At 36.0% G+C, this 27,036-nt stretch overlaps 1 protein-coding gene across 1 annotated transcript in view; it reads left to right on the plus strand.

Moving 5' to 3' along the window:
- Nucleotides 1-3,152: 3,152 nt before the first annotated feature.
- The window catches only part of Smr (nuclear receptor corepressor smrter), a 189,875-nt gene continuing 165,991 nt past the window's right edge, over nucleotides 3,153-27,036 (plus strand). The window contains exons 1-2 of the mRNA XM_073078061.1: nucleotides 3,153-3,791; nucleotides 7,228-7,374. Of these exons, the coding sequence (XP_072934162.1) occupies nucleotides 7,337-7,374 (38 nt within the window). The 5' untranslated portion in view covers nucleotides 3,153-3,791; nucleotides 7,228-7,336. The remainder of the gene's footprint in view (nucleotides 3,792-7,227; nucleotides 7,375-27,036) is intronic.

Here is a 27,036-nt window from a genome sequence, read left to right on the forward strand (position 1 = left end):
AAAGCGCGAGGACTACCTGAGGAATACCTGACGCGAGGTTAAACGTAGAAGCCATCAGATGGACTGCATGCTCATTTCTACTTTTGCTGTTATTAAAACATAATATGAGCTGTTTAGACATGTCTATGCCTTGCTTATAATCCATAAACATATTGAAGGTGGTAGAACCCTTTGATCGACTCCAGCGGCACCACTACACCTATTTCTGTTATAACAGCAGTGTTAAGCTCTGCTGTGTTCTGGTTTGAAGGATGTGGTACGGCTGACATATTTTTCCGAAGCGTTCCAGCTTTGTGATCAGGGGTAGCGGTGCATCTGTGGCCGGCCTGAGGTAGGAATATCGAATCATCTGGGACTACGGACTGATTACAGTTGTCCATGGGCGGGAGTAGTCACTTATCATCAGGTGAACTGAATGCTCATCTGCTGCTCCTGTATTATAAAAAAAAAATCGTGACTCGAGGATTCCGGGTCGATCCCCGGCCAGACATAGGTATCTAATGAATTTAGATTTGGGTTCTGAGTATGGGTATCTTTTATGTATTTGCTTTTGAAGGTAGAACACTCTGTAGCTCCGGTGGCACCACCGCCACACCTACTTCTGTCTAATAACAGAAGTGTGAAGCTTTCCTGTATGTTTTGAGGTGTTTTACGTCTACCAATCCGCACTTGTCCAACATGGTGGCAAGCATAAGGTCTTCACACTCAGACAGAAGACCGTGCACCAGCAGTGGACAAATGGGCTAATAATAATAACTTAATAATAAGCACAGCACAATAGAAACACGCAGATAACAGTTAATTTTGCGCTCATTATGAAGTTTAATTAAACTTAAATTTATCGGCGCGGGATAAAATTAACAATGCAAATATATTTTGAATGCAAATTGAACTATGGGTTGGTTTTGCTTTGTATACAAGGTATTGTTCAGACAGTTTCAGTACCTTTAGTGATTGTGTAGGCGCACATACATAATAACACCCAGACCCAGAATGACGTAAATGAGCATTATTAAGTGTGCTTGGCCGGGGATTGAACTTGGAACTGAATGCGTGTCGTTCCGGTATCGTAACAACTAATCCACGTGCGTAAGCGTGTTTGTCTGATTAAGAAAAACGTAAATTATAAGTATAAACTGAGATACCCAAAAATACATAAATCTTCCTAAATTTGCTATTTAATCCTAACTAATATCATAAATGCGAATATGTATTTGTTTTTTGCTACATTTTACTACATAATGGATTATCATGAAATTTTGGCACGAAAAAATTACTGTTCTCGAGGCATAGATAAAACCTCTTATCGCGAGCGAAGCCGCGGGTAAAAGCTAATCCAGAAAAAAATAAAACTTACGCAATCTGGTTATTCAAAGTAACTAATGATATAAAATTGACGTCGAGGTACATTAAAAATCCCAATAATTTACTCAAGTCAAAATTAAGTAAAATTATACTACGTAGGTAGGTACATAATGATCAGTCTAGATCAAGCGCCCTTGCTATACTTGTATGCGTGTATTTTATACTTTTAGTTTTTTTTTTTTATAATATAGGAGTAGCAGACGAGCATGCAGTCCACCTGATGGTAAGTGGCTACTGCCGCCCATGGACATCTGCAATCAACCCCAGATAGGATCAGATATTACTACCCGAGGTCGGCCACACATCCGCCGCTACCCCCGAGGACTAAGCTGGAACGCCTCGGAAAAGTCTATCTCCCGTACCACACCCTTCAAACCGGAACACAGCAGCGCCTAACACTGCTGTTATTAGGTAGAAATAGGTGTGGCGGTGGTGCCGCCGAAGTCGAACCACAAAGGGTTCTACCACCTTCTGGTAGAAATAGGTGTGGCGGCGTGTTAGTATTAGTGTAGTAGAGTATAGAATTAGTTACACACACTCATACATCATATTATTAGTCGTAAAAGCCTTTTTTTTTGTTTTTTTTTTCGAGGGGGAACCTTCAAAAGGTACCCGGTACCGTGAGAGCGACACAGAGTTATGTGGGATTCTTACCGCACTAAAACCCCCCCCGGTGGCCGTCCTCGGCGCAGCGTAAAGCACTCCGGGATCTCCAGAGGAACGCAGCCGGAGAGTGGTAAAAGCCTAGTGATTGATATTCGGTCTCCCAAACAGGAGGTTCGAATCCCAGGTTGGCTGATATTGAAAGGTCTGATCTTAAAGGAAAGTCAGAATGGTACGACAGTGGTGTCACCACCGCCACGCCTATTTCTAGCGTGAAGCAGATCTTGTGTTTTAGTGTAAGGATGTGGATGCCGGCTGACTTAGAAGTAGAACCCTTGCTCTGTATGGAGATGGTTACGTGTCCATGAGTGGCAGTGACCACTTATCATCACGTGCACATGATCGTTTGCCACTAGGTGGTACTTTTTGCCACTTTGAAGGTGGTAGAACCCGTTGTGGTTCGGCTCCGGCTGCACCACCGCCACATCTATTTCTGCCTAATAACAGCAGTGTTAGGCGCTGCTGTGTTCCGTTTTGAAGGACGGCAGTAGCCACTTACCATCAGGTGGACTGCATGTTCGTCTGCTACTCCTATATTATTATAAAAAAAAACTTCAAACTTATAAAATACACTCCTACAGTCATACATAATATGGTATAAGTCATCCTACTAATATTATACACACATGACAATAATACGAAACTACAGGTTCATATTATGCTGTTTCATATTTCATTATTGTCAACTTCGACGAATTTGAGCCGAGCCAACGTTAGCAACGTGGAGGTCTCGGAGAAATATAATAGCCACTTGATAAATATTTCATATTAATATGACTTATGAGTAGTCTGTCTGTATTTCCAGATAAGCAGATATGAATAGGACTATCTTGAATATAACGACGTTAAAATTTTATTACTGTAATGTCATCACTATGTCTCATGACAGTAAGGAGAGGATAAGCATTAGTTTCTTTACACGATCGAGCACAAAAGATTTAGAATATTAAGAATGCACCAATTATTGCCTAAAGCTTACATGCGCTCACAACACATAAAATTCCGAATTTGGAACATGGATCCGCCGCGTGACATAAACGGCACAATTAGCAAATCAAATCAAAGTTTTTGTAGTGTGTCAGCGGTGGCGGCGTGGGCAACTTAGACTGTAGGTATGTAGGTTACATGAGCACATGGCGGCGTGGCGGCCGCGGCTAGGGCCGCCGCAGGTACAGGGCTGCCGGACACTTTCGTAACGCGGCACGCGGGCCCGCGCGCTGGCAACGTCGCGCGCTCGACCGACGACCTCGCGTTATCGCCACCCGCGCTGACGCGATACCGCGAAAAGGTCACCACTCTCCACCATCGGCTAACGTCTTCGCCATCCAAACAATCGCGGTTCCGCCATCCGATCCCATAAGCACACCGTGATAAAACATTGTCGTGTTGCGACGTGGCGCGCCTTCCGCCGCCTGGCCTGCCGTCTCGCTCGCCCGCTCCCCGGCCCCGCCCCCCGCCGCTCGCCGCGCCGCCTGGCGACAGCGCCGCGCAACATACTCGACGTCTATACACCGTTGCCACTTCGTACTTATAATTTCGCTGGACGTAAATTTCAACCGAAACAGTTCAATGGACTTTTCGAAAACTCTAAACGTGTCAGCCGACGTTAAACGTCTCGTGCCGTAAACGTATAAAGTAGAAAGTGGTGTTGCGCAATACGTAAAGTAAAATATTGTGATTACCGAGTGTGATTTTCGTGCCCGCGCGTGTTACTACTGTGACCGGTCCCGTTTCAAGATTCCGAGTGTTTCCTAGGCTTAAAGGTGAGTCGTGGACGGTACAGTCTTCAGTGAAACCCTTAGGTGTGTCGAGGAAGTTACTAGAAGTGAGTTAGGCGAGTGAAAACTGTCGTTCCACTTCCCCCTACTTTTTCCGTTTCGTCACCGTAACGCGTGTACTGCGAAGCTAACTGCGTAAATTCAGGCCTAGCGTACCTTCCCGAGTCGGCGTAGGTACGTCGTGGGTTAATATTGAGGTCGGTGACTGTTGTGGTGGCATGGTCGTGCACGTGCCGAGACAGAGTTATGTAAGACGATAAGCTTATCATGTGGAGACAGGAGGCCGGTAGTCGCAACGTTATTTTGGTCCGAGTGCCCTTTAGAGTAGCTAAAATAACCCAGTTCATCCGCCGAGCGGCAGCCAGGCTGGCCGCTCACCGTAGGCCTACAAGGCTACGCGTGAGCGCCGTGCCTCTCACCGGCTGTACGAGACATTATCTGAGCCTTTACCTACTAAAACACATAATTATTTGTTTGTTTGTTCTTGCCAAGGCTGTTCGGTTCCCGTGAACCTTGCTTAAGTATGATCGATTAAAATTACTAAGAAGTTTATTTAGAAACTTATTTAGATTCCCTTAGAATCGAAAACTACATCCCAATCTAAAAGTGAAAGAAAACTTGAATTATGTCAAAAAAACTTTAATCACAGCAAAAATTTTTCGGTACAGAGAATAGCCACAACATTTTGAAGGATAGGCATGAAACACTGTCCTTTTAAGAACAAAAAACACTATACTAATGAGACATTAACTTGCCTTTCTAAAAAAATCTAAGTCAAAATCCAAAATTGCTTATGTTAAGTGAACATACTGAAAAAAGAAAAATCGAGCTTTTTTTTTGGTTCGAATAGAATAGGCCTACGCGCCACGTTGAAAAAAATCAGGTTGAAAAAAGATCTTTAACTTTGTAAGTTATTCCAAAAATATAAATTTCATTATCTTTAAACACGTTTCCCTAATTGACAGAATCGGGGAATTCGTCAATTGATGAAAAGTAATTACGGAAACGTAAATTATTAAAAAGTTATAAAATGAATGTAAAAGTATACTTATTCAAATAACGCCAATACATTTCTAAGTATTAATTAGTTTCAGATCGCTTCGCGTATTTCACAGAAAGGTATTAAAGTAGCCATTAAAATATTTTCAATGTAGGTATTTTTGTCTCGTATTCGAAATTAAGTAATATTTTATGTGTACATATTATAGAACTTAAATATCACACATGTACCATAAAAAATCAATAACATACTTTTTGAATGACAACATACTGAGGACCTAAATATATTTCGCTAATTCACTTATTTTTTCAAATAAAACTTATCTTTTATAATACTTTTGTAGACTGATCCCAAAACCTAGAAATACTTGTGTGTAAATAATAAATTTGTCCCCAAAAATATCATTCCTTACCTGCTGAACCCATTTTTATCAAAATCATAAATCTCCGAAAAATCTCAAAAATGTTGGTGTACATTTGACACTTTTAGTACCATTTGCAGAGAAAGACCACAAGTAGATTTTTTATAAATATATTCAACCCACTTTTTTACTTTCCGTGGAACAACCCTGGGAGCTTACGAAAATATGTTTTTTGGAAACATGAACTAAAATGAAAATGAGGCCTCTCAATCGGAGTCCGAAGCACGCACCTCTTTTTTCAAAGTTATGTGCGTATTAGAAATTAATTATCACTTGCTATAACGCTGAAGAAAAACATCTTCTGAAACCAACACATCGAAGTTCTTAGCAAAAAAAGTTCTTAAATGTGTAAGAAGTCAACAATTCGCACTAGTCCAGCGCGGTAGACTATAGTCTAAACCCGTCTCACACTAAAAAGAGACCCATGCTCAGCAGTAGGACAATAATAGGCTTGACGACGACGACAATATATTGTATTAGGATTTACAAACAAACCACCTAATATCTAAATATATATGACTCAAAGGTGACTGACTGACATAGTGATCTATCAACGCACAGCCCAAACCACTGGACGGATCGGGCTGAAATTTGGCATACAGGTAGATGTTATAACGTAGACATCCGCTAAGAAAGGATTTTGATCAATTCTACCCCCAAGGGGATAAAATAGGGGATGAAAATATTACTTCGTAACGCAAGCGAAGCCGCGGGCAAAAGCTCGTTAATTAATATGTTGTGTTTTAGTGACATTTAATTTGGAAAATTATAGCAGACATTTGTGTCGAACATGCGAGTTAATACTGTTAATTTTCCTGTTTTGTTAATTTGTCTCATACAAAATTATATTGTACAATCAATTAACTATTGTAAATTTCCGCTAAATGCCAATTTTAACTGTCAGTTTCGGAATTATAGTCAAAATTGCAGCTAAATAAACGCACAGCCGTAACGGCAAGGATAGTGTAGTAATTTGAAATTTTGCCTACATCTGGGGATTCCAAGTTCGACCGGCCCGGGCACGCCTCAGATTTTTCGAAGTTATGTACGTATTAGAAAATTAATATCATTTGCGTTAACAGCGTGAGATATTGTTAAAAATGTACTCAAAGTTAAAGGCCTCATTGTCAAAAAAATGTTGTGCAAAGAACTCTAAGGTTTTCTGATAATATACAGAACAAATTACAAAGATATTTAAAATGTACCAAATCTCTATGGGCTTTGGTAGCAGTTTTACGCGGACTATACCATCAGGTGGACTGCGTGCTCGTCTGCTGCTTCTATATTATAAAAAACATCAAATAAAATACAAAGAATACCTGTTACATGTATTAGCGTAAATATTAAACATAGAATTGGCAGAACGCCCATATTTCGGATTTAAAGAAAAATGAGTTATGTCAGTAAAATATATTGCGATTTCTGGTTGAAATAGGAACAGCTGACTGCAAAATTGTTTTTGATCTAGACCAATTAGTAGTATATCGATGATCTAGACTATTATTTTTGTTATTCGGGGCTCCATGTTTATGATAACCAACATTGTGCCTATAATTTCGATTTTCATTTGCTTATAATATGGCTTGTTCTAGATTTTTGATTGTCTTTTCAGTTGAAAAAGTTTCAAAAACCTAAATCCGACGACGTAAAAAGTCAAGGTAATGAAAATGTACCTAAAATTGTGATTTTTCATAATTTAAGCAGAAATTTTGAAACCAGAATACAGCAGCGTTGAGCGCTGCTGCGTGTGGTAAGGGAGACATACTTTTCCGAGGCGTTCCAGCTTGGTCCTCAGGGGTAGCGGCGTATCTGTGGCCGACCTCACGTAGGAATATCTAATCTTATCTGGGGTGATTACAGATGTCCATGGGCGGCAGTAGCCACTTACCATCAGGTGGACTGCATGCTCGTCTGCTACTCCCATACTAAAAAAAATAGGTGTGGCTGTGTTTCTTCAGCAAATGTTATTCCTTTGATTGTAAGCGTGTGCGTTGTTCCAGGTGACAGGTGCAGTGTGTTGGCGCGCGCAGTGTGGTGTGTGTGTGTGTGTGAGTGGCATGGCGAGCTAGCGGCGCCGCGGCATGCTGCGCTAGCCATGCCGTCGAGCCCATGGCCCAGTACACGCAACTCACTCCGCCGATGCACAGGTACGGTTTGACACAGGTTACCTAAGTCAGGTTAAGTAGAGTTATCAATCCAGGTTACCTAAGTTAGGGTAACAGTTTAGAATACGTCATATGTTGTGTTAGGATTAAGATTTTAGGCAGCGAACTGCTACTAGCGTGCCCGTGGTCCCAACAAAGGGCGTCCAGAGGAACACTGTGGGGTTTTCATCGGTAGGAGCCCGGTATATCTTCTAGGCTACCCCCGCGGCTGAGAGGAACCCATAACGGGATTCCCCACGGAAAAAAGGATTAAAAATTTAGGTAGGGTTAGCAAAAAAAAGTAAAATTAGAGAAAAAGTTAAATAATGTACAATATTTTTTGCTTATTTTTCAAGGATTAAGGGACCATTGGGCAATGTCTAAAGTTTTAACAGATTAATTATTTGACAAATAATTTGACGCCAAAGTTTCTTCAGTGGTCTTATTTCGTTATTGCTATTTTTTGAAATATAAATTTGAAATTTTAAACTCCAACTTATGTTTTTGTACGATACGTTATCTTCAACTAGCTTAATTGAACTTTAGTTTGTCATTGTGAAACAGACCTAATTTTAAGATATATTTATAAAATCACCGACAAATATATCATAGAAAAAAGATCGAAAAATCTGATCAGTATGCATAAAAAGGTGAATTACGAATTTCCGTTTAAAAGCGTCTAATAAATAACAAGCCAATCGGAAGTCGATTTTCTAACATAACAGTTATAATTTATGGTAACACATAAATTAAACCAATAAAAGCTATCTCGTAAACAGTAGAATAAAATAAATTTACTGCAAATTGACTTATGAATAGCATATCGCATTAAATTATATTTAAAAAACATCCGCTTTTTACCGTAGACTAACAAAAGAAAGAAAGGAAGGAAGAAAAATACATATCTAACTACGGATTGGATCTACATACGAAAACGAAAATGTTACTATGAAACCCTTTGAATTGGTCGAAGATGATGCCATAATGCCATTCCACGTGATAAAATTATGCAAAAAAAATATGCTACCAACAGAAGTCATGTAATTTAATTTAAAACTATTATAAATTAATAGATTTTATATTTCATACTTTATAATATTAAAGAATATAAAAAAAATTATTTAACATGATTTTCGGAGTATAAGGGATGTTTAGTTTAAATTGTTTTAGCAATAGTGATCAATTTAATCATTTTTCGCTTACCGAATTCCCAAATATTACATAGAAACATTACTAATTATTTAAATATCAAAGCAAAGGTTTATTGTATTAACGAATACTTATGTTATAATACAAATGATATCAATTAACAAGTATTGAAGCATATTTTGTAATGCAAGGAACAACAGTTTTGTGTGCATAATACACAAAAGCCATTTAGATAACGTCTTGCTGTGTACCTATTAGCGCAGCTCTGTGAACCACTGGAAGCTAAATTATGTAGGGATAGTCTCGTTGTTATCCATAAGTCTCTACTATCTGTCCCTGTCATATGCCTGTATCTCCTAAAATCACTTTGTATAATGTAAGAGTAGCAGACGAGCTTGCAGTCCAGCTGAAGGTGAGCTAAGCTAAGAGTGAGATTAAGCTAAAACGCCTCGGAAAAGTATGTCTCCCTTACCAAACCCCTCAAACTAGAACATAACAGCGCTTCACAGCTGTTATTAGGCAGAAATAAGTGTGGCGGTGGTGTCGTCGGAGTTGAACCACAAAGGGTTATGTCACCTTTTTAAGTTGCTTCACGTTTAAAAAATAAAACAATATAAGAGTTGTCCCTCTCCCCTATTTACCTTTACGGCGTTAAAAGAAGCTGAATTAGTCTCTGCAACATTTTCTGTGTACAACTCAAAGTTTTATCAAATAAAGCACAGCTTTTTGAAAAAATCTGTACAAATCTAACTCCACATTCACGCGATAGCCAATACCACCCACGCTACCATCAAAGAGAATTTAGGTATTTTTAATTAATTAGTTCATGTTTAAATAATTTAATTACAATTAGACCGTAGAATATTTTAATTAATTACAAGTCCACTAAAAATAATTTTAATTACATACTTTTTGAATTAATTAGAATTATTTTACATACCTTTTCAAGTGGATTTAGAATAGAGATTATTTTAATATTACAACAACATTAAAACCTATGTTAATGGGATTAAATATTTTATTTTATTTACAAAAAAATGTCCATCGTAATCATAGATTAGTAAAGATTACTTACTCCTAACAAGAAAATGTAATCAGTTTTGAGAATTGGATTAGTTGCGTAAAAATGTTTTGCCACGTCTCCGTGCTAAAATGTCCCTAAAATATTTGAAATACTTATTTATTTATTATGTAAATTACACAGTATTAGTTATTTATCCGTAAATTTTCTCTAAAAATGTCTTATTTGTCAAAAATTAAAAAAAATAACTGGCAATACCGCCTTTTGTGGCTTCATTCAATTTCAAGGCGGCGACGTATCTTTACTAATCTATGATCGTAATATACTATTTCAACGTACTATATCGAATCGGTGCATTTTATTAATTAATTAAATGCTTTTAAATTACTTTGTTAGTTAATATATGTAAGGGATAAATATTGCAATTAAATTTTGAACCAGTGAACCCCAACCGATTGAGCTGAAATTTTGAACCCCCGCGATAAAGGTATCAAACAATATGAAATTCTGATATAATTACGAAAAACACAAAGCTTGTTTTTAAATCTTTTGCAAGATAGTTTCATAATCAGGAATCCGTAAAATATACAATTCAATATCTAACAGTATGTCTGTTAGATATTGAATTGTATGTTTTATATTGATTACGTCGCCAAATGTCATATTTTAGTTATTTTTGCTTCATTTTGATCTTTGACCTTTTTTGTATTTAACCTCGCGACCCCCAGGGAGTCGTGACCTGCACTTTGAAAAACACTGTTTTATATCAATAGGTATAAGTGAAACAATTTGTATATGAATACAATATGTAGGTATGTATAATATGAGTGACTTCGTGTGTGTGTGAGGTAATGTTTTGAGTTATATTGTTATGTTGTGTATTGTCTATAGCCCGCTCCACATTCTCGCGAGAACGCGAGTAAAGCAGGAGAAACGAGAATGTGGAGCCTATACGAATCCGGTTTTTCTCGCGTTCTCGCGAGAATGTGGAGCGGGCTTATAATTATCTGTTTACTTATAAAGTGCGTACAAAACAGACGGAATATATATACATGTTATGGAAATATCATCTCGCAAAATTCTGTCTATCTCATAGTGCAGTGTAATGCTGTGAGATGTAATGCAATAAGGGCTGTAACGAAAAATGTGTGTTCTCTCATAGCTGAGTCATGCTTTCTAAGGAATTGTGTTATTTCATAAGTGAACAGTATGAGGAACATACTGAGGCATGTATGTGATTGTGTTAAATTTCATGCATATTTTATGTATTAAATCAAGGTAATATTACTTAGAATACTTTTGATTTTTTAATGTTAGTAAGTTATTATTGCTTGTAAAGATTTTATTTTTGGGTTTAGAGAAGAATTACATTAGATGCAATTCGTGCAATAAATACAGTAGTGCAGCACCTTAGCTTACGTCGGTCTCAACTCAACATTAGGCTAGGAACTCACGGAGCGTTTTTTTACGCCTTCGCGCGGCTGCGGTATAACTGTCTTGTTTAAAATTTTCCACGAAATGGGACCTGCGTGAAACTAGCCTACAGCATACAATGGTGTTTGAATCATGTCGATCGGTCGCGGCATCGCGAAAAAATAGCTGAACATAAAAAAAAATATAGATAACCTCTCTTTCTTTGGGAAGTCGGTTAAAAAATCACAATATTTTATACGCTGTTATGGAGAAACTGTAGGACGGAAAGCGATTAATATAAATATGTTGTTGCAGTGTAGATAATTACGTATGCCGCGGTAAATAAATCGCGCCATATTATCTATATTTTGACATATATTTTACTCTTCTACGTGATTATCGTCTACGCGCGGAGACAGCTCTGTGCACTAACTAGTACTAAACCTTAGCATTAATAACAGACGCTGCTATTTCGGAAAACCATCATAAAATATGTACGTAATTAATGTCCATACAAATGTCACGCACACAGTAATACTGTAGTGTTCATACACGGCTCCGACACGCCAATCATGTGTGTGTTGATTATACAGTTATTTTTCCTATGGCATTTATATGGGTACGTAATGTATGGGCTGATACTATAGTAAATACAATGTATAACGGTATTTTTGTATTTAAATACAAAAGAAAAACATTAGACAAACCTGCTTAGTTTCTTGTCTGATTTTCTCATTTGATGCCGTATTCCTGTAGAATTGTAAACGAAATATAGATATTCAATTATATAGTCGAAATTGATCAGACATGGGAAGGAAAACTGGCATCCACGACTTTATAACCAATTAGTAATAAGTTCTGAAATATATGTCAAATATATGAATGCATCCGATATGGTGTCCATGTAAAGCGGAAAGAAAGTTATTTTATGAACATCTTAACAATATCTGCTCTATAGCATATTATCTATTAAATTTATTTAGACAAGATACTATGTTATTCGTAGGCCCAAACAAACTAACATAATTTCGAAACTCTCATTATTTAAGAAAGGCGAATAATTTAACGATTATCTAATCTAATTGGTAAATAAAGCCGCGTCCAACTAGAAGCGGGCTGCCAAAAATTACTTTGAGCGGTAGATGAACGCGCGATAAATAACAGTTAGTGTCCGAATAGAGTTACGAGGCGCCCGTAATTCAACGTTTTGAGTAAACAAGCCGAATTGGCACGCCACTCCGGCTGCGTGCTCTTACTGGCATAAACATGCTTATCCGCGGTGTACGTCGCCTTAGTTTTAATGGCACCTGATGGCAGTTTTGCTAACTCCAAAAAAAATGACTTGGTACCCTTGGTATCAATAATTAATCGTTACTAAATAGCTATAACAAATCCTGTACTAATGAAGTAAATAGATATGTAAAACGTCGCTAATACAAATCCCGTAATTATCGATTCAAATTGACAGAAATATAAATTGACAGAATTATTTTTAGTTACAAATCTTTTACTAACATCATATCAAAAAGTCGCAAAATTAGCAGCATCGCTTGATGGTAAGTGGGCAGACCCCTCTATAGGCATCTGTGATAAATCGGTTAGATGCGTTGCTGCCCTCAGTAATAAGTTAGGATGCCTCGTATGACTCACCTTGACCACACCTTTCAAACCAGACTCTACACCAAATCCTTTAAACCAGATCACAGCAGCCCTAAACCCTGCTGTTATGAGACAGAACAGACCAGAGAAAGACTTCATCTTCAACCCTTTATTGTTCCATCGCTGTACCAATCTCTTAATGAGAAGGCCTTAGGGCCACAATCCACCAAGCTGGCCAAGTGCAGATTGCAGATTTCAAACACTGTTAACATTTTTTAGAAAGTTTCAACCGATATGATTCCTCACAATGTCCTTTACAAAAAAATCAGATTTTTTAATGAAAAATCCGAGAATATACAAAACTGATTTCTCAAGCACAAGGTACAACATATCTAGTGTTTCAACGATAATTTCATTATTATTATAAACATGCGTCTGCGCACCGGAACGCAATTAAGGCAATTAAGTCATTTACTTAGTAATGAAGACCCAGGCTAGTCGCTCCTTGAGATAATATCTGTATTTATAGTAAATTATATACACGACGAAACTGTAACCGTTATCTGCACAAATAAATTAATGTGTTTGTTATTTTGAAATGATTTGCGAGATATCATAACGTGAAATTATGTTTTTATTTTACCTATCTGTTTGTCGGATTTTAGAAACGGCTGGACTGATTTCGATGGGGCTTCGATATGCGAGTAGTCTTCTTTTTATGTGGAAATGTTAGGATCTTTTTCATCCATTTCATACAAGTAGCTAATACGTCTGTAGTTCCTATATTATAAGTTACTGGTTGCTCTCAGTTAGGACTTAATCTTATAGATCGATTACAGATGTCTACTGATGGCCACTTAGCATTAGGTGGACTGCATGTTTTATAGATAAAATCTCCGCATATACTAGGAGTCGGTAAAGTCCTGTCGTACTAAAGCCTAAAGTCTGTCATAAAATAGTTGATAAACTCGTATTTTGATGGAAGGCATGAGGCATAGGCTGATAGAAGGCAATAAGTTATAAAATATGGATAGCTGAACATTCTGATGTCGACGCAAGTGTTCTACAAGGAGTTTTATTTTAGTTACACAATCATATTTTTATCGGACGGATATTTTGGAAAAAAAATATCGAAAAAATACATGAAATGTTTAAGACAAAGAAGATTCCTAGTCATTTTGAAGTTAATTAAAGAGGGGTGCAATTAAAAGCTCATTATCTTAATTATCTTAACTAAAGATAAATTAAACATACAGGCACACAGGCAGAACGAATTTAATAATAACCTAGTCTAGACCCGACTCATTGAATCAATACAGAGAAACTGGAATTAGTCGACCCGGCGCAGCCCGCTAATTTTGGGTAGCCACTAGATATAGATCTAGATAGATACGGTACTAATAGTCATCGATCGGACCCGATATAGCCTGACCAAACCGAGAAGGGACCAGAATTAGTCGTGTTTTTAATGTCTGAGAAAGCTTCACTGTTATACACTTTGATGACTTTACACTCGTACCCTGGGGCAGGGATGGACTTTAGATCCGTTATCTACTATTTACTAATTAGGCTTTGGGTGATCTATCAATTGCAAATTTATTTCGCTATCTAGAAATTTCAGTTGGCATAAAAAACATGATCTCGGTCGTCACGTTCAAATACTTTTCTAAAATTTATGACTAGCAATTGTTGAAGAAAATGCCGTCGAACTTTTCTTTATAGCCAGAAAATCATAAATACTTATGTGTTTTAGTAATCAGTAGTATAGTAGTGAATAGTAAAATGACGATTATTTTATAATTACAGACCCACACATTTTGATTTTGATGTATTACCTAAAATGTAATTGTTCTGAAGTAATACAATTTCGGATTAATATTTCGGTCGATATTGAATGACATTTATATGACTCATTTTGTTACTTCATATAATGTTTATTCATTTTTACTTTTTATTTTTGTAACTTCCTCGTACTTTATATGATACTTTTCTTCTTACTTCCTTCCCATTTTAATAATTTTCCTTGTATCATTGTATTAACTTCGCGTACTTACTTTTTCATTTCCTCCTTCTTTATTTTAATAAATCCTCCATTTTGTAATTCATTGTTTTACTCTGCGTATTTTATTTTTTATTTCCGCCTTTTCTATTTTAGTAACTCCATTCTCCAATTATTGTCTCATTTATTCATTTTACAGGTTAAAATTAATCACATCCCCTGCCATAAGTCTCTCCAGGACCTTTATTTGCCATAAACTGCCGAATTTCAAATGTCTAGGTGATTCGGAATTTGATTCAGGTCAAGGGAACATCCAGCAGTGAATGTTCCCTCGTAATTGGTAGTAAACTAACCGGGCCCTTTCAATCCTTTATTTTACGAGGGCACCCAAAATTGTAATTTTATTTTTCTTTCCGATGTTCTTCGCAATTAATTGGGTACGCTTTTCTGGTTAAGGTTTGAAGGTTTGCTCGCTATACCCTGTTCTTCCTCAGGCATCTTGTACTTGGTAATGAGCATCTTGTATTAGTAAAACATTGTCTACAACAAAAATATTGTCAGTTACTGTTTTTTTTTCTGGAGTCTATTTTTCTTTATTTGCATGTTCAACTATATATTTACATTGTGAATGTTTCATGTCGTTAAATTGAAGTAGCAAAGACGCATGCAGACCATCTGCAAAGATTCCTGCTTAGTGTAAACACTGTTTTTCACAATATAGGAGTAGCAGACGAACATGTAGTCCACCTAATGGTAAGTGGCTACTGCCGCCCAATGTCGCCAATCAACTCCAGATAAGATTAGATATTCCTACCTGATGTCGGCCACAGATGCGCCGCTACCCCTGAGGACTAAGCTGGAACGCATCGGAAAAGTATGTCTCCCTCAACACACCCCTCAAACCAGAAAACAGCAGCGCTTAATACTTCCGTTACGAAGCAGAAATTGGTGTAGTGGTGGTACCCCCGAAGGCGAACCTCAAAGGGTTCTATCACCTTTACATCTGTTATCAACATCAGATAGGATTGTCTTACCAAAGCTTGACCACAGATGCAATTCAAATTAGAACTCAGCAATATTTACCATATTACAGCTAAAACTTATAAAATTTCAAAGTCAATGTTGTGGCGAATTAAGTTATGTCCCCTTCGTTGTTACTGTGTTCCACTTGACGGTTACAACGATTGAAGTCTATACCCCTATTTTCTTGTGCATTATAATTAGAAGTCCACAAGCTGTAAGGGCCACTTAACTTCAAGTGGACTGCATGGCCAATTGCCACTTTCATAAAAACCGATTAGTATACTGGTACTAGCTTGTATAATGAATAACGGTCTACAGTTATAGTTTTACACCAAGATTCAGTGTTGACACACTAAGGCAATAATACGAACACCCAGAGCAGACATTTCATTTTTTAAAGAGATAAAAAATCATAAATACGTACATTTAAATAGAACCTCACAAGTTTATAACCACTACGCTATTACTACATTTCAATTACCCTTTGAAAAATAAAATAGAAAGATACTTGAAACTGAATGAAGCCACAAAAGGATGATTTTATCATTAATTGATTGAATTCTGGATAAATAAAAAACATTTAAGATAAAATATGCATATAAGTACGTAATTTACGTAATAAATTAGTATTTCAAAGATTTTATGGACATTTTAGAACGGAGACGTGGCAACATTTTATTTACGCAACAATTTCAATTGTCATAACTGGTTACACTTTCCTCTTAGGTGTCATCAATGTATGTATTTTATTCATCTAAGTAAGTATCTTTAACTTTTAAATCGATATTATGGTAGCGGGCTATGTACAGTCAGCTTCAAAAGTAGATGAACAGATTAAGGTTTCAAATATACCTTAACACCAAAGCGTCCACAAATACCTGAACACCCCTAGCATTATAATTAGATAGATGAACAACGTAAAAGCGTCAAATGTAGCTGGATATTGTATGTGCAAAACTGCTGACGTCACTAATATGATATATCATTGTTCAGCATTTCTGACACTGTAGGATTCATCTACTTTTGAAAAATTACGGCGTTCATCTAATTATGGTGCTTTTTGTCTTTAGCTGCTTATGAACGTTTTGGTGTATAGGTATTTTTGAAACCTTAACATGTTCATCTACTTTTGGAGCTGACTGTACAATGTTGTTGACGCAGGTTTCCATCACGCGTGCAATAGTTGATGCATTGCGGCAACACGGCGATACCTTGTTCTATTAATTTTATCCCAGACTTGTATCTATCTATCTTTGCCGCGTAAAACAGACTGTACCATTATTAATGGAATTGGTTCTCCGAAAAGTAGTTTATATGTTATATGTGAGGTGTGGAGCGATGGTCCATGGTCTGTTATGTAAAATGATATAAGAACCATACCCAGTCAAAAGTTTGTGTCTTCTAATTTCATGTTTTGGTGTTCATATAGTATTATGAGTCTGTCGTTTTCGTAACTCAGGAAACCTTACCATATGGCTATTGGTGTAGTTTTGTATCTGACTTCAAGGAAACTTTTCTCAAAAGCGAAAGTTGATGGTGTTTCGTTTACAATACTATTTCGCTGTTTTTTTAGTCCGTAGAAAAGACAGACAATAAAAATGTTTAAGAAATTCAAAATAAGTAGTATGGTAGTACCATAGCAGAATTAACAAGAGATCTCTGCTAGGGTTCTTTACTTATGTTTTAATAGATTTAAGTAGTCTGTGCAGCCTACTTTACATAAGTATCTACCTGCTAAAATCCTCTACGACATTAACAAAAAAATAGAAATATATTTAAAACGAGCCGACATAGAATTTTATAAGCATGTAGGTATCTACTATCTACAGTATTCCCTGCAATTATTGAGAATTTCACTACAGGCGTCCTTATGGCGTGCAGAGAATATTAAGTGCAGCGAGTTTCAATCTTGTCCTTATAGGTTTAAAGCCTACGTGACGAGCCTCATGGAGGCGAATGTTAGTCGGACAGTTCCACTGCATTAATCAAGCTTTTTGGTGGATTCGAGTCAAATGAATGCACTTTCAGCGCTAAAATTGTTGACGTTGCTTTAAATGGATTTCGGAAAATTAATATTTGACTCGCTTTTACGTTATTTGCGCTATGATACGGAATAAATAGTGAAAATGAGAGTATATTTTTTATTTATTTTATGGTATCATAAAAAATGGTATGTGAAAGGGAATTATAGAAAATCTGTCTCGAATGACCAAAAGTGTCTACTAGCATTTATTACTTGTTATTATTATTATTTTTTATAATATAAGAGTTGCAGACGAGCATTCCACCTGATGGTAAGTGGCTACTGCCGCCCATGGACATCTGTAATCAACCCCAGACAGGATTAGATATTCCTACCTGAGGTCGGCCACAGATGCTCCGCTACCCCTGAGGACTAAGCTGGAACGCCTCGGAAAAGTCTGTCTCCCTTACCACACCCTTCAAACCGGAACACAGCAGCGCCTAAAACTGCTGTTATTAGGTAGAAATAGGTGTGGCGGTGGTGCCGCCGGAGTCGAACCACAAAGGGTTCTACCATCTTCCTAATTGTTATGTTAATTCGTTGAATTTTACATTAAAATTTAATGAACAGAGATATTTTATTGTGTTATATTGGTTTTTATTAAACCTTCAAGAATCGTCGAATCGACCGCACTTAAAACGGTTTTCTTTACAATTCAAAATCGTAATCCTAACGAAAATCGTTAGAACTCTTCCTTGCCTTAAGTACCCTCTTCTAAGTTCACTATAAACAAAACGAGCCATACACCCCCGTCTCCCTCGGTCTCGTATTGCAAATAGCTTTTGTTTTAGTCGCGGCCTAGTCGTCGAAACCACTACGCGCGCCCGTCGTCGGAAAGTTTTCGTTCGTGTGTGTAGATTGTTTTTTACTATTTTGAACCTTGGGGTGTTGATTTATTTGTATTGTTTTCATCTAAAATGGCTTGTAGCGATTCTCAGATAAACGCGCAATTACAAGAAGAAGATATAGAGAGTGAATCAGAGCTAAGTGATGAAGGGTCGGAGGTTTCCGACCATCTTTCTGATGTAGAAAGTAATGACGAAATTCAACCTAAAAAAGAAACAGACTTGAGTTTGGAAGCAGATGTACTCTTATCAGAGATAAATACGTTTTTTACGGGCCGTGATAAAGTGACAAAATGGCATAAATCTAATAATATCAGGGTCATACGTCAGAGACAAAATATTCTGGAGGAAGAACCTGGTGTTCGCAAAATTGGCGTTGGTATCACAATGTTTGAAAAAGCTTGGAATTTATTCATCAGTGAAGATATTATTGATGAAATCGTCACTCGCACTAACGAATTTATAGAAAAAAAGATTCCTTCGTACAGCCGCCCTCGTGATTGCAAAACTACTGATAAGGTTGAAGTCCGAGCGTTATTCGGTTTATTATATATTGCGGGATCTATGCGCATGAGCCATGGTAATTTAGAAGATTTATATGCCACTGATGGCACAGGTGTATCTATATTTCCAACAACTATGTCGCTAAAAAGAACAAAATTTCTTTTGAACGTGTTGCGGTTTGACGATGCTACTACACGAGTATCCCGTCGTGCTTTAGACAAAGCTGCACCAATAAGAAGTATTTTGCAAAAGTTTACTGAGAACTGCTTATTACCTTATTCTGTTGGACAGGATGTTGTGATTGGTGAAATGATGGTAGGTTATAAAGGAAAATGTCCTTTCAGACAATATATAAAATCAAAACCTGATAAATATGGCATCAAACTTTATCCGCTGGTAGATGCGACTACTTTTTATGTTTTGAATTTAGAACTTTATGCAGGTAAGCAGCCGGATGGCCCGTATAAGCTGAGTAATGCCGCAACAGACGTTGTAAAGAGATTGATTACACCTATTTCGGGCACAGGTCGAAATTTAACCATTGACAATTTGTATACCAGTGTTGCTTTAGTAGAAGATTTGGCAACTAATCATACGATATCAGTTGTGGGAAACTTGCGCAAGAACGAGAAAGAAATACCTCCATGCTTCACAGATAAAAGTAGACCTGAATATTCAAGTCAATTCGGATTTTCTGACAAAGCAACACTTGTGTCGTACGTACCTAAAAAAAATACAGCTGTAGTACTTATATCATCACTTCATTGTGCGGCGGAAATAGACGATAGCACTGAAAAACGGAAACCAAATATTATAACGTTCTACGATAAAACAAAAGGTGTTGTCGATGAAGTTGATAAAAAAGCCAAGATGTACTCGACTCATAGGAAAAATAATAGATGGCCATTGACGCTCTTCCTCCGTCTTTTAGATATTGCTGGAATTAATGCCATAGTAATCTTGAGGGGAAATGGAGTGGTAATAAAAAAAAGACGAATGTACTTACGAACCTTAGGTATCGAATTAACAAAAGAGTATCTACACAGAAGAGCCACAATGATGAATATTCCAAGAAAACTGAAAAGAATTATAATAGATACCTTGCAGATTAGTACTGACGACAGGAATGAACCAAGCACAAGTATTGCGTGTAGAGGAACTTGTAAAATATGCCCAGCTAAAAAAAGGAGGCAATCAAAGACACAATGCACAACTTGTTTAAGAAATATTTGCAGGGAACACACAACATTTGTTTGTAATCAATGTTATCATGAAGAAGACACCGGTGACGAAACAGACTAGACAATAAATAGCTAGTCATTTAGGTTTTATTCCTTTAAAATATACTAAATAATCTATATAATAATAATAAAAATATGATACTAATTAAATTAAAAATTATTATTCAAGTTTCGTGTTCCCAAAGTGTACGAAAATCCAAAGATATATTCTATATAGTCTATAAAGTATATTATTGTATTTTAAATTATAAACCAGTCAATAGAAAATCAGCCATCTAATTACAATGTTAATTATTTGAATTACTTAGTACATTTTCCATTTCCATTTTTTCCTTACACTAAGATGATTTTTATGAACATGATAATAAATAATTCTGTAGTTATTTGGTGTTTTAAATTCCTTAAAAGTCCAAGTAGTATTTTAGGATATGCACGACCGCTCCTTGCTCCCGTTACAAATCACCTAAAATAAATAATAAGTAGTTTAAAAAAAACACGCATTTATTGCTAATCGGGCTAAGAACTAGAAAATAAATTATAATAAAATTTAAGTTATTAAAATAATAATTCAATTCAGAGTAAGTAGCGTGGGGTGCATTTTACTGCGGTCATAACTTTTCTCTCATAGATAATAGCCAATAGGATGACTGTAACATTTAAAAAAGTTTTTTAGTTTTTTTTAACTATTATTAATTTTATTTTTTTAGTCTGTGACATGCTCATAAATTGGGGAATTAATTAATGTAATAAGGATAATGTGTTGTATCGTCATCGATCCTTGATACTGTGTGGAAAGTTTAAAATTAATCAGATTTGTGGAAATTGGTGAAAATTGAACTCTAAGATTCCGTTACATACATACATAGATACAACCCAAGCGCAATAAAAGTGTGTTAAAAAATAAAAATAACATATTCGAACAGAAGTAGAAAATGCAGCTGGATAGATCATAAGTGTTCAAGCATTTTTATTTTTAATTTTATCCTAAGAGTTAATAAACAAATCAAAATAAACATATTTTATTACTTTACGTTCGAACGTGGAGTAAATGACTATATTTTATGATGATGAACGTTACGGTTACAGTCATTTAGTTCGCATAAAACATTTATAAAGACTGTAACTTATTTAAAAACTAATTACTTGCAGAATTATGAGCTCTAGTTAAACTCGGTGCGGCAAATTTATGGACGGACCGGCTTCTCAACGACATGAAACCGTTTTAATTAATCAAGTCAGAATTTTAGAAGTTTTAACAGAATCTGTAGCATCCTCCACCGAGCGAGTGATAGCCAACTCCATGGGTCTGACTAACTATATTAAATGCCTTGAAATATGTTACGCTTAAAATTTTTTGCAATTTTTTGATTACAGCTATGTTGGTAATATGGGTCAAATTTTGCGACAAATTTAAGTACTTCCACTTGACCGATTTAGCTTAAGTTCTCCTTCCATGCCACTTGATGCCAGTGAAAAATTTGATATTATTAATGACCTAGTCTATTGGGAGACCTGGATATTACTCTTAGTATCTGATCAACTGAATAAGATATCCTTTAGTTTAGATGAGGGTGTGGATTCATCTCGATAAGTATCAGTCGTACGTGAATGACAATATAAAAAGTAGCATTTATTTTACTTGTCTATTTCTATCTTATTGTGCTTATATTATAATTTAATAAGACACTTTAAAAAAATGCATCCATAGCCATACCAGTAAAGAAGTTTTTGAACATCATTTTACATTTTGGTAAAATTTAAGTTACAGGTGAATCTGCTTTAAAGACTTACACAAGTAACTCTATAATAGCATCTAACAAAGACAAGCCAAAATAAGCCACTGTTATCACACCAAACAATTCGTCAATCTGAGACAGTAGAGTAATGAATAAAAAGACGGAATATTAAAACAGTCTGAAATTTTCGGCCTCGACATATTCCAAGATACTTGAAAAGACCTTTTGGCCTTTTCAACCATTACGTTTTAATGACGTGGATGAAAGGGCTCGAAAGCGTGCGGTCAAGTCTCGAGCCTTGAGTCGCGACTCGAGTCGCTGTCAATCATCTAAATCTTTTCGACGGACACGTATGGAAATAAGATCAAGAACCAAATGTTTGTTAAGAACATGCAAGTGTAGAATGTGTACGAAACAATAACAAAGAAGATCTAACGGAATTTGCTCTCGTGGAAGAATAATAGAAATAAATTACAATAAATCGATTTTATATTTCGACAACGTGAAATTGAAGTTTAACACACAAGCTTTATATGTCCCTAAATAATGCACACTAATTTATATTAATATGAACAATAATTTAATTTAATCTTACATTTTAATATGCATATAATTATTATTTTATGACTATTGTATAGTTATAACAGAATGATTTATAAATATCAAATGAGTAATTGTAAAGAGATTTTAATAAAAATATCGACAAAGTCGTAACAATGTAACAAATGCAGAATTCTAAAAGACTCAAATTATACTCGTACTTCAAAAAGGACTAAAAATTACGCTTTTCCGTTCTCTCAAAGAGTTTTAATTACTTGGTCAAATGGGATCCAGGTAGCTTTGATGTAACAATTAATGGCCACGTCAAGACTTCTTCTTTTAAGGTTTTTTGAGTGTCCATAATCATTACTTTCTTTTAATGAGTCTACTTTGATGATTATTAAAGTCATTTAAAACAAGGCGTAGATAAAACATTAAAAAATAACGGCGCAAGTAGGAAAGTTACAAGCAACAACTCAAATTTACAAAGTGCCTTTAAATTTGTGGATCATATGAATTTTTATTATTTATTGTACTTTATGGACAGTGCAATAGAAAGATCTATAATAAAATTATTTGTAATAAATAAGACAGTAACTGTAGAAAAAAAATATCTATCACGCATTGTGAAACTGTCATTCCGCTACTTCCACAAAACTATTCTTGAATAGTACATATTGTTATTGTTTGTATGGGTAACTAAATCAAATAAACCAATAAAATTCAAAACAACATCAGACAGATTTAAAATGATCGACTAAAGAAAAAAACACTGCGAACACGGCTTTCTGCGAAATTTTCGAAAAAGTTTTCTATAATCGGATCCAAAGCAGAGGCCATTGGATCAAAGTTTCGCTGGTAATGCGAGGAGTTCACCAGAATAGGCGATTCTTTCCTAAAAAGATCGTTTCTTGAATCGATTCGAATCGAAGCAAATCATTAAATCGAATTTCAGCTAAAAAGGACGAAGATAGCTAAAAAAAAAAGGCCATCAGGACCAAATAAGCACTGAATTTCGTATCCGTCAGCAAAAAAATGTCTATAACCCACTTCGAAAAGATCTACTTTCGATTTTCTAGATTGAAAGATCGATTTTTGTCCCAAAAGATCGATCCTTTGATTAATCGATCTCAGATCGCCATCCCTACACGACAATTCAATAAATATCCGTCTCGCCGTAACTCCGGGTATCGATTCATCAAAGGGTTTATCTTGAATTAAAATTAATCGATCGTAGAGCCGCACTGCATCAATTATGGCCGGAGGCTGGGCTGAATGTAGATATCCTTAATCTCAAGTTACGTAAAGCTGGGAGAATGTTTTCTTACGAATTAGTCTTCGTTCCTCGTGTTTTCGGATTTATCAGGTTACGAAAGGAAATGATATGTGAAAACTTTCTCTTATCGCAATTTAGTGGCCTAGTAAGAAAACGGTGCTTCTGGTGCTGTCAACGAAAGGTTTTCAGCTGTCTACTGTAATATAGAGCTCTTTATAATATTATTCCTGCTTAAGTTTATCATAACCTATCCAGTATGTTCAGAGATTGAATATTTTAGATTGTGACTAAGCTACTTGATTGGCATGAACATTTTACAGAAATATATCCATCCTCCATTTATCTAGAAATTTATCTATCCATCATTCATGGAACTTTAATAATTAAAAGGATTAAATCTACTTTACTTAAATATCTTGTAATCATAATTATTTTTGTTCTACTGTTGAACCATACCACAGCATTTGGTTCTTTTCCCCTTTCATCTAGCCTCATTTCCTTCAAAACAAATTCCATTGCCTTCACAATATCCGTCAATAACACAGTTTCACGTTCCATTTCGCAAAACAAGATATATTCGCAAATTGGTCCCGTATCGGCACTGATAAGCCTTACATTACGTCACACACTCAATGGGCGGTGTTATCTGATTCTGTTTTCACATTCTTGATAAACACGTCACTCGTTGCTTAAATTAGAACGCGTTAATTAAATCCGTTAGTAACTTGTTATTTTTATCCTGTGGAGGGTAATGTTTTTCGAACATATGTATATGTATATATCTCATTCTTTATGTCCTCCAGTGCATACAGTTGTATGGACTTCAATACATGAGGTGTCATTGGATTCGTCTAAATTGTAGGAGTAACATAAGCTACGTCCACGCAGGTTTTTGTTTTTATAATCATTCATCACCATTATTAGGCCACAGTCCACCGCGCTGTGCGCCAAGTGAAAATTGGTCACGTTACATACCTTAGATTTTTTTAGATTTCTCAGTTATGCAAGTTTCCTCACGATGTTTCCCTTCCCCGTTTAAGCAAGTGATAATTAATTTCTTATACGCCCATAACTTTTAAAAATCATAGGTGTGTGCGTGAGATTGAACCTCGGACCTCTCGATCAAGAGGCCGAGTTCCTTAAACACTAGGCTATCACTGTTTTTTTATAATCATTACTAGTTATTATTTCTTGGCAAGATTGCCTTCATATTGAAATGTATTAACGACATTTCATGTCTAACATTAAATAGATTTACAAGTATTGCATTTATTGCTTCAACGGTCACTCGTAATTAACTGAACAGTTACTTCATTTGTTAATTAATTTTATATTGCTCATTGAAAATGCATTATTAACTAACACTTTAATTACCTTCTCGGTAAATAAAGTCAATATCCTCAGTGGAAAATAGACTAGACGACGCTTTTAAATACTCTCTAAAATATTCCTATTTTATAAGTAGATATCTTCTCAAGTCAGTCAATGTCTTTTTCTTTATTATCAAACTTGTATTTCGCGTTTTTATCTCACGAATGTCTTTCTTGGAGGCTATTCCGAGAAATACATGACTCAAGCCTTTGAACTGTATCGATAGTGGTATAAATTCACTTAGCGCAATGACAACTTGATGTGATATGATATTTAAGTTGAAAATGATCACGTATCCGATATTTCTGTATATTTCTGCCTCATAACGCAGTATTAAACGTTGCTGTGTTCTGGTTTGAAGGGTGTGCTAAGGGAGACATACTTTTCCGAGGCGTTCCAGCTTAGTGGGTTGGCGTAGCGGCGCATCTGTGGCCAACCTCAGGTAGGAATATCTAATCCTAACTGTTGATTACAAATGACCATGGGCGGCAGTAGCCACTTACCATCAGGTGGACTACATGCTCGTCTGCTACTCCTATATTATAATAAAATAGTTATATCGATATACAAAACTCGTTTCTTATATCGGAAACACAGCTTGTTATTGATGTCGACTGTATAGTTTCAGTTATGAATGATCGAGAAAGGCATTCGTTTTGACAGAAACTCAATTTCATTTGCTTCGTCTCTTTTCCACTTCACTGACTTTTGAAAGTCGAAGAGAAACGAAAGGAATATAAAATTAAGTATGATTTTTGTTTTGCCTTTGATATTTTGTACTGTACTGTACCATTCAGTTTCATAGGTTTGTTAATTTGTCTATATTTAATTATGTCTAATGCGGTTGTTAATAATTTAAGTTGTTAATCTTATCAATGTGATGTCTGCCAAAGTTTACCAAGTTTTGATAATACTTTGATTCTTTTCGATCTTTAGTAGGCAAACTTTGGATAGATCGATTATTAATAACGGACGTAAATTAACGAATTGTAATAGTTATAGTACATCAGAGCCATGAACAAACAAGACTCCCAGACACGTAGCAAACATAACTTACGTAAGAGAAAAACATTCTGAAGAACGAAAAGCAACCATACAATTGCTAATTCGGTCTGCAATCGATACAAAGAGTTCATTGTACATGAATGCGAACCGTGCCACTCATTTGGGTCACGCCGGCTTCACTGGCGGCTTTAAAAATGAATTCGCCCTGACAAGTGTCAAATTGATAATGAGGAAATGCAACGTGGAACGAATGCTTGCTGGGTATATTTTTGTTCTACTAGTTGGTTGGTTGGTGTAGTTTTATTTAGATATTGTGTTTGAGTAGTTTATGAACTACGTAGACTACCGTGTAGGAAGTCATAAGTTTCATTTTCAGAAAGATGCGATCAATTTCCCCGTGAAACCGAAGTTCTAGATCTGATTCGTTTTCAGAAAGAGTAAGATGTTCAGACTCGTAGAAGTATTTTTGTGTATTTATTCCAAGATTTTAATAAGTTAAGCATTTCAGCGAACCTGATTTAATTTATCTAAGGATGTTTGTGTGGATGAGGTCTTTCAAGTTCAGTAATACAAGTTATTTTTTCAAGATGATCTGGTTATGCCGTTTTTGTGATTTCTCTTATATTGTAACATAAACAATACTATGCATAACTACGCATAATGAATTTTATTTCTTTTAATTCATCAAATTAATGTGTTCGTTTTTCACATCGATATATGCATATTCAGCATAATGAATAATTTGTCCAATGATTTATTTACGTTCTTATTGTTAAGTATTTGTTGTCTAGCTTATTTACCCATAACAAAGGGAGATTCAGATAGTACCTATATGGGCGTGATCAATACTGTAATCTCTTTGTGCTCGCATCCCTTCAGACAAGGCTGGATTAAAACAAAAGAACAAGCACATACGGGAA

The sequence above is a fragment of the Epargyreus clarus genome, unplaced genomic scaffold (assembly GCF_041222505.1).
Source record: "Epargyreus clarus isolate Ecla_fem2 unplaced genomic scaffold, WU_Ecla_fem_2.2 ptg000012l, whole genome shotgun sequence".
In the NCBI taxonomy this organism is placed as follows: Eukaryota; Metazoa; Arthropoda; class Insecta; order Lepidoptera; family Hesperiidae; genus Epargyreus; species Epargyreus clarus.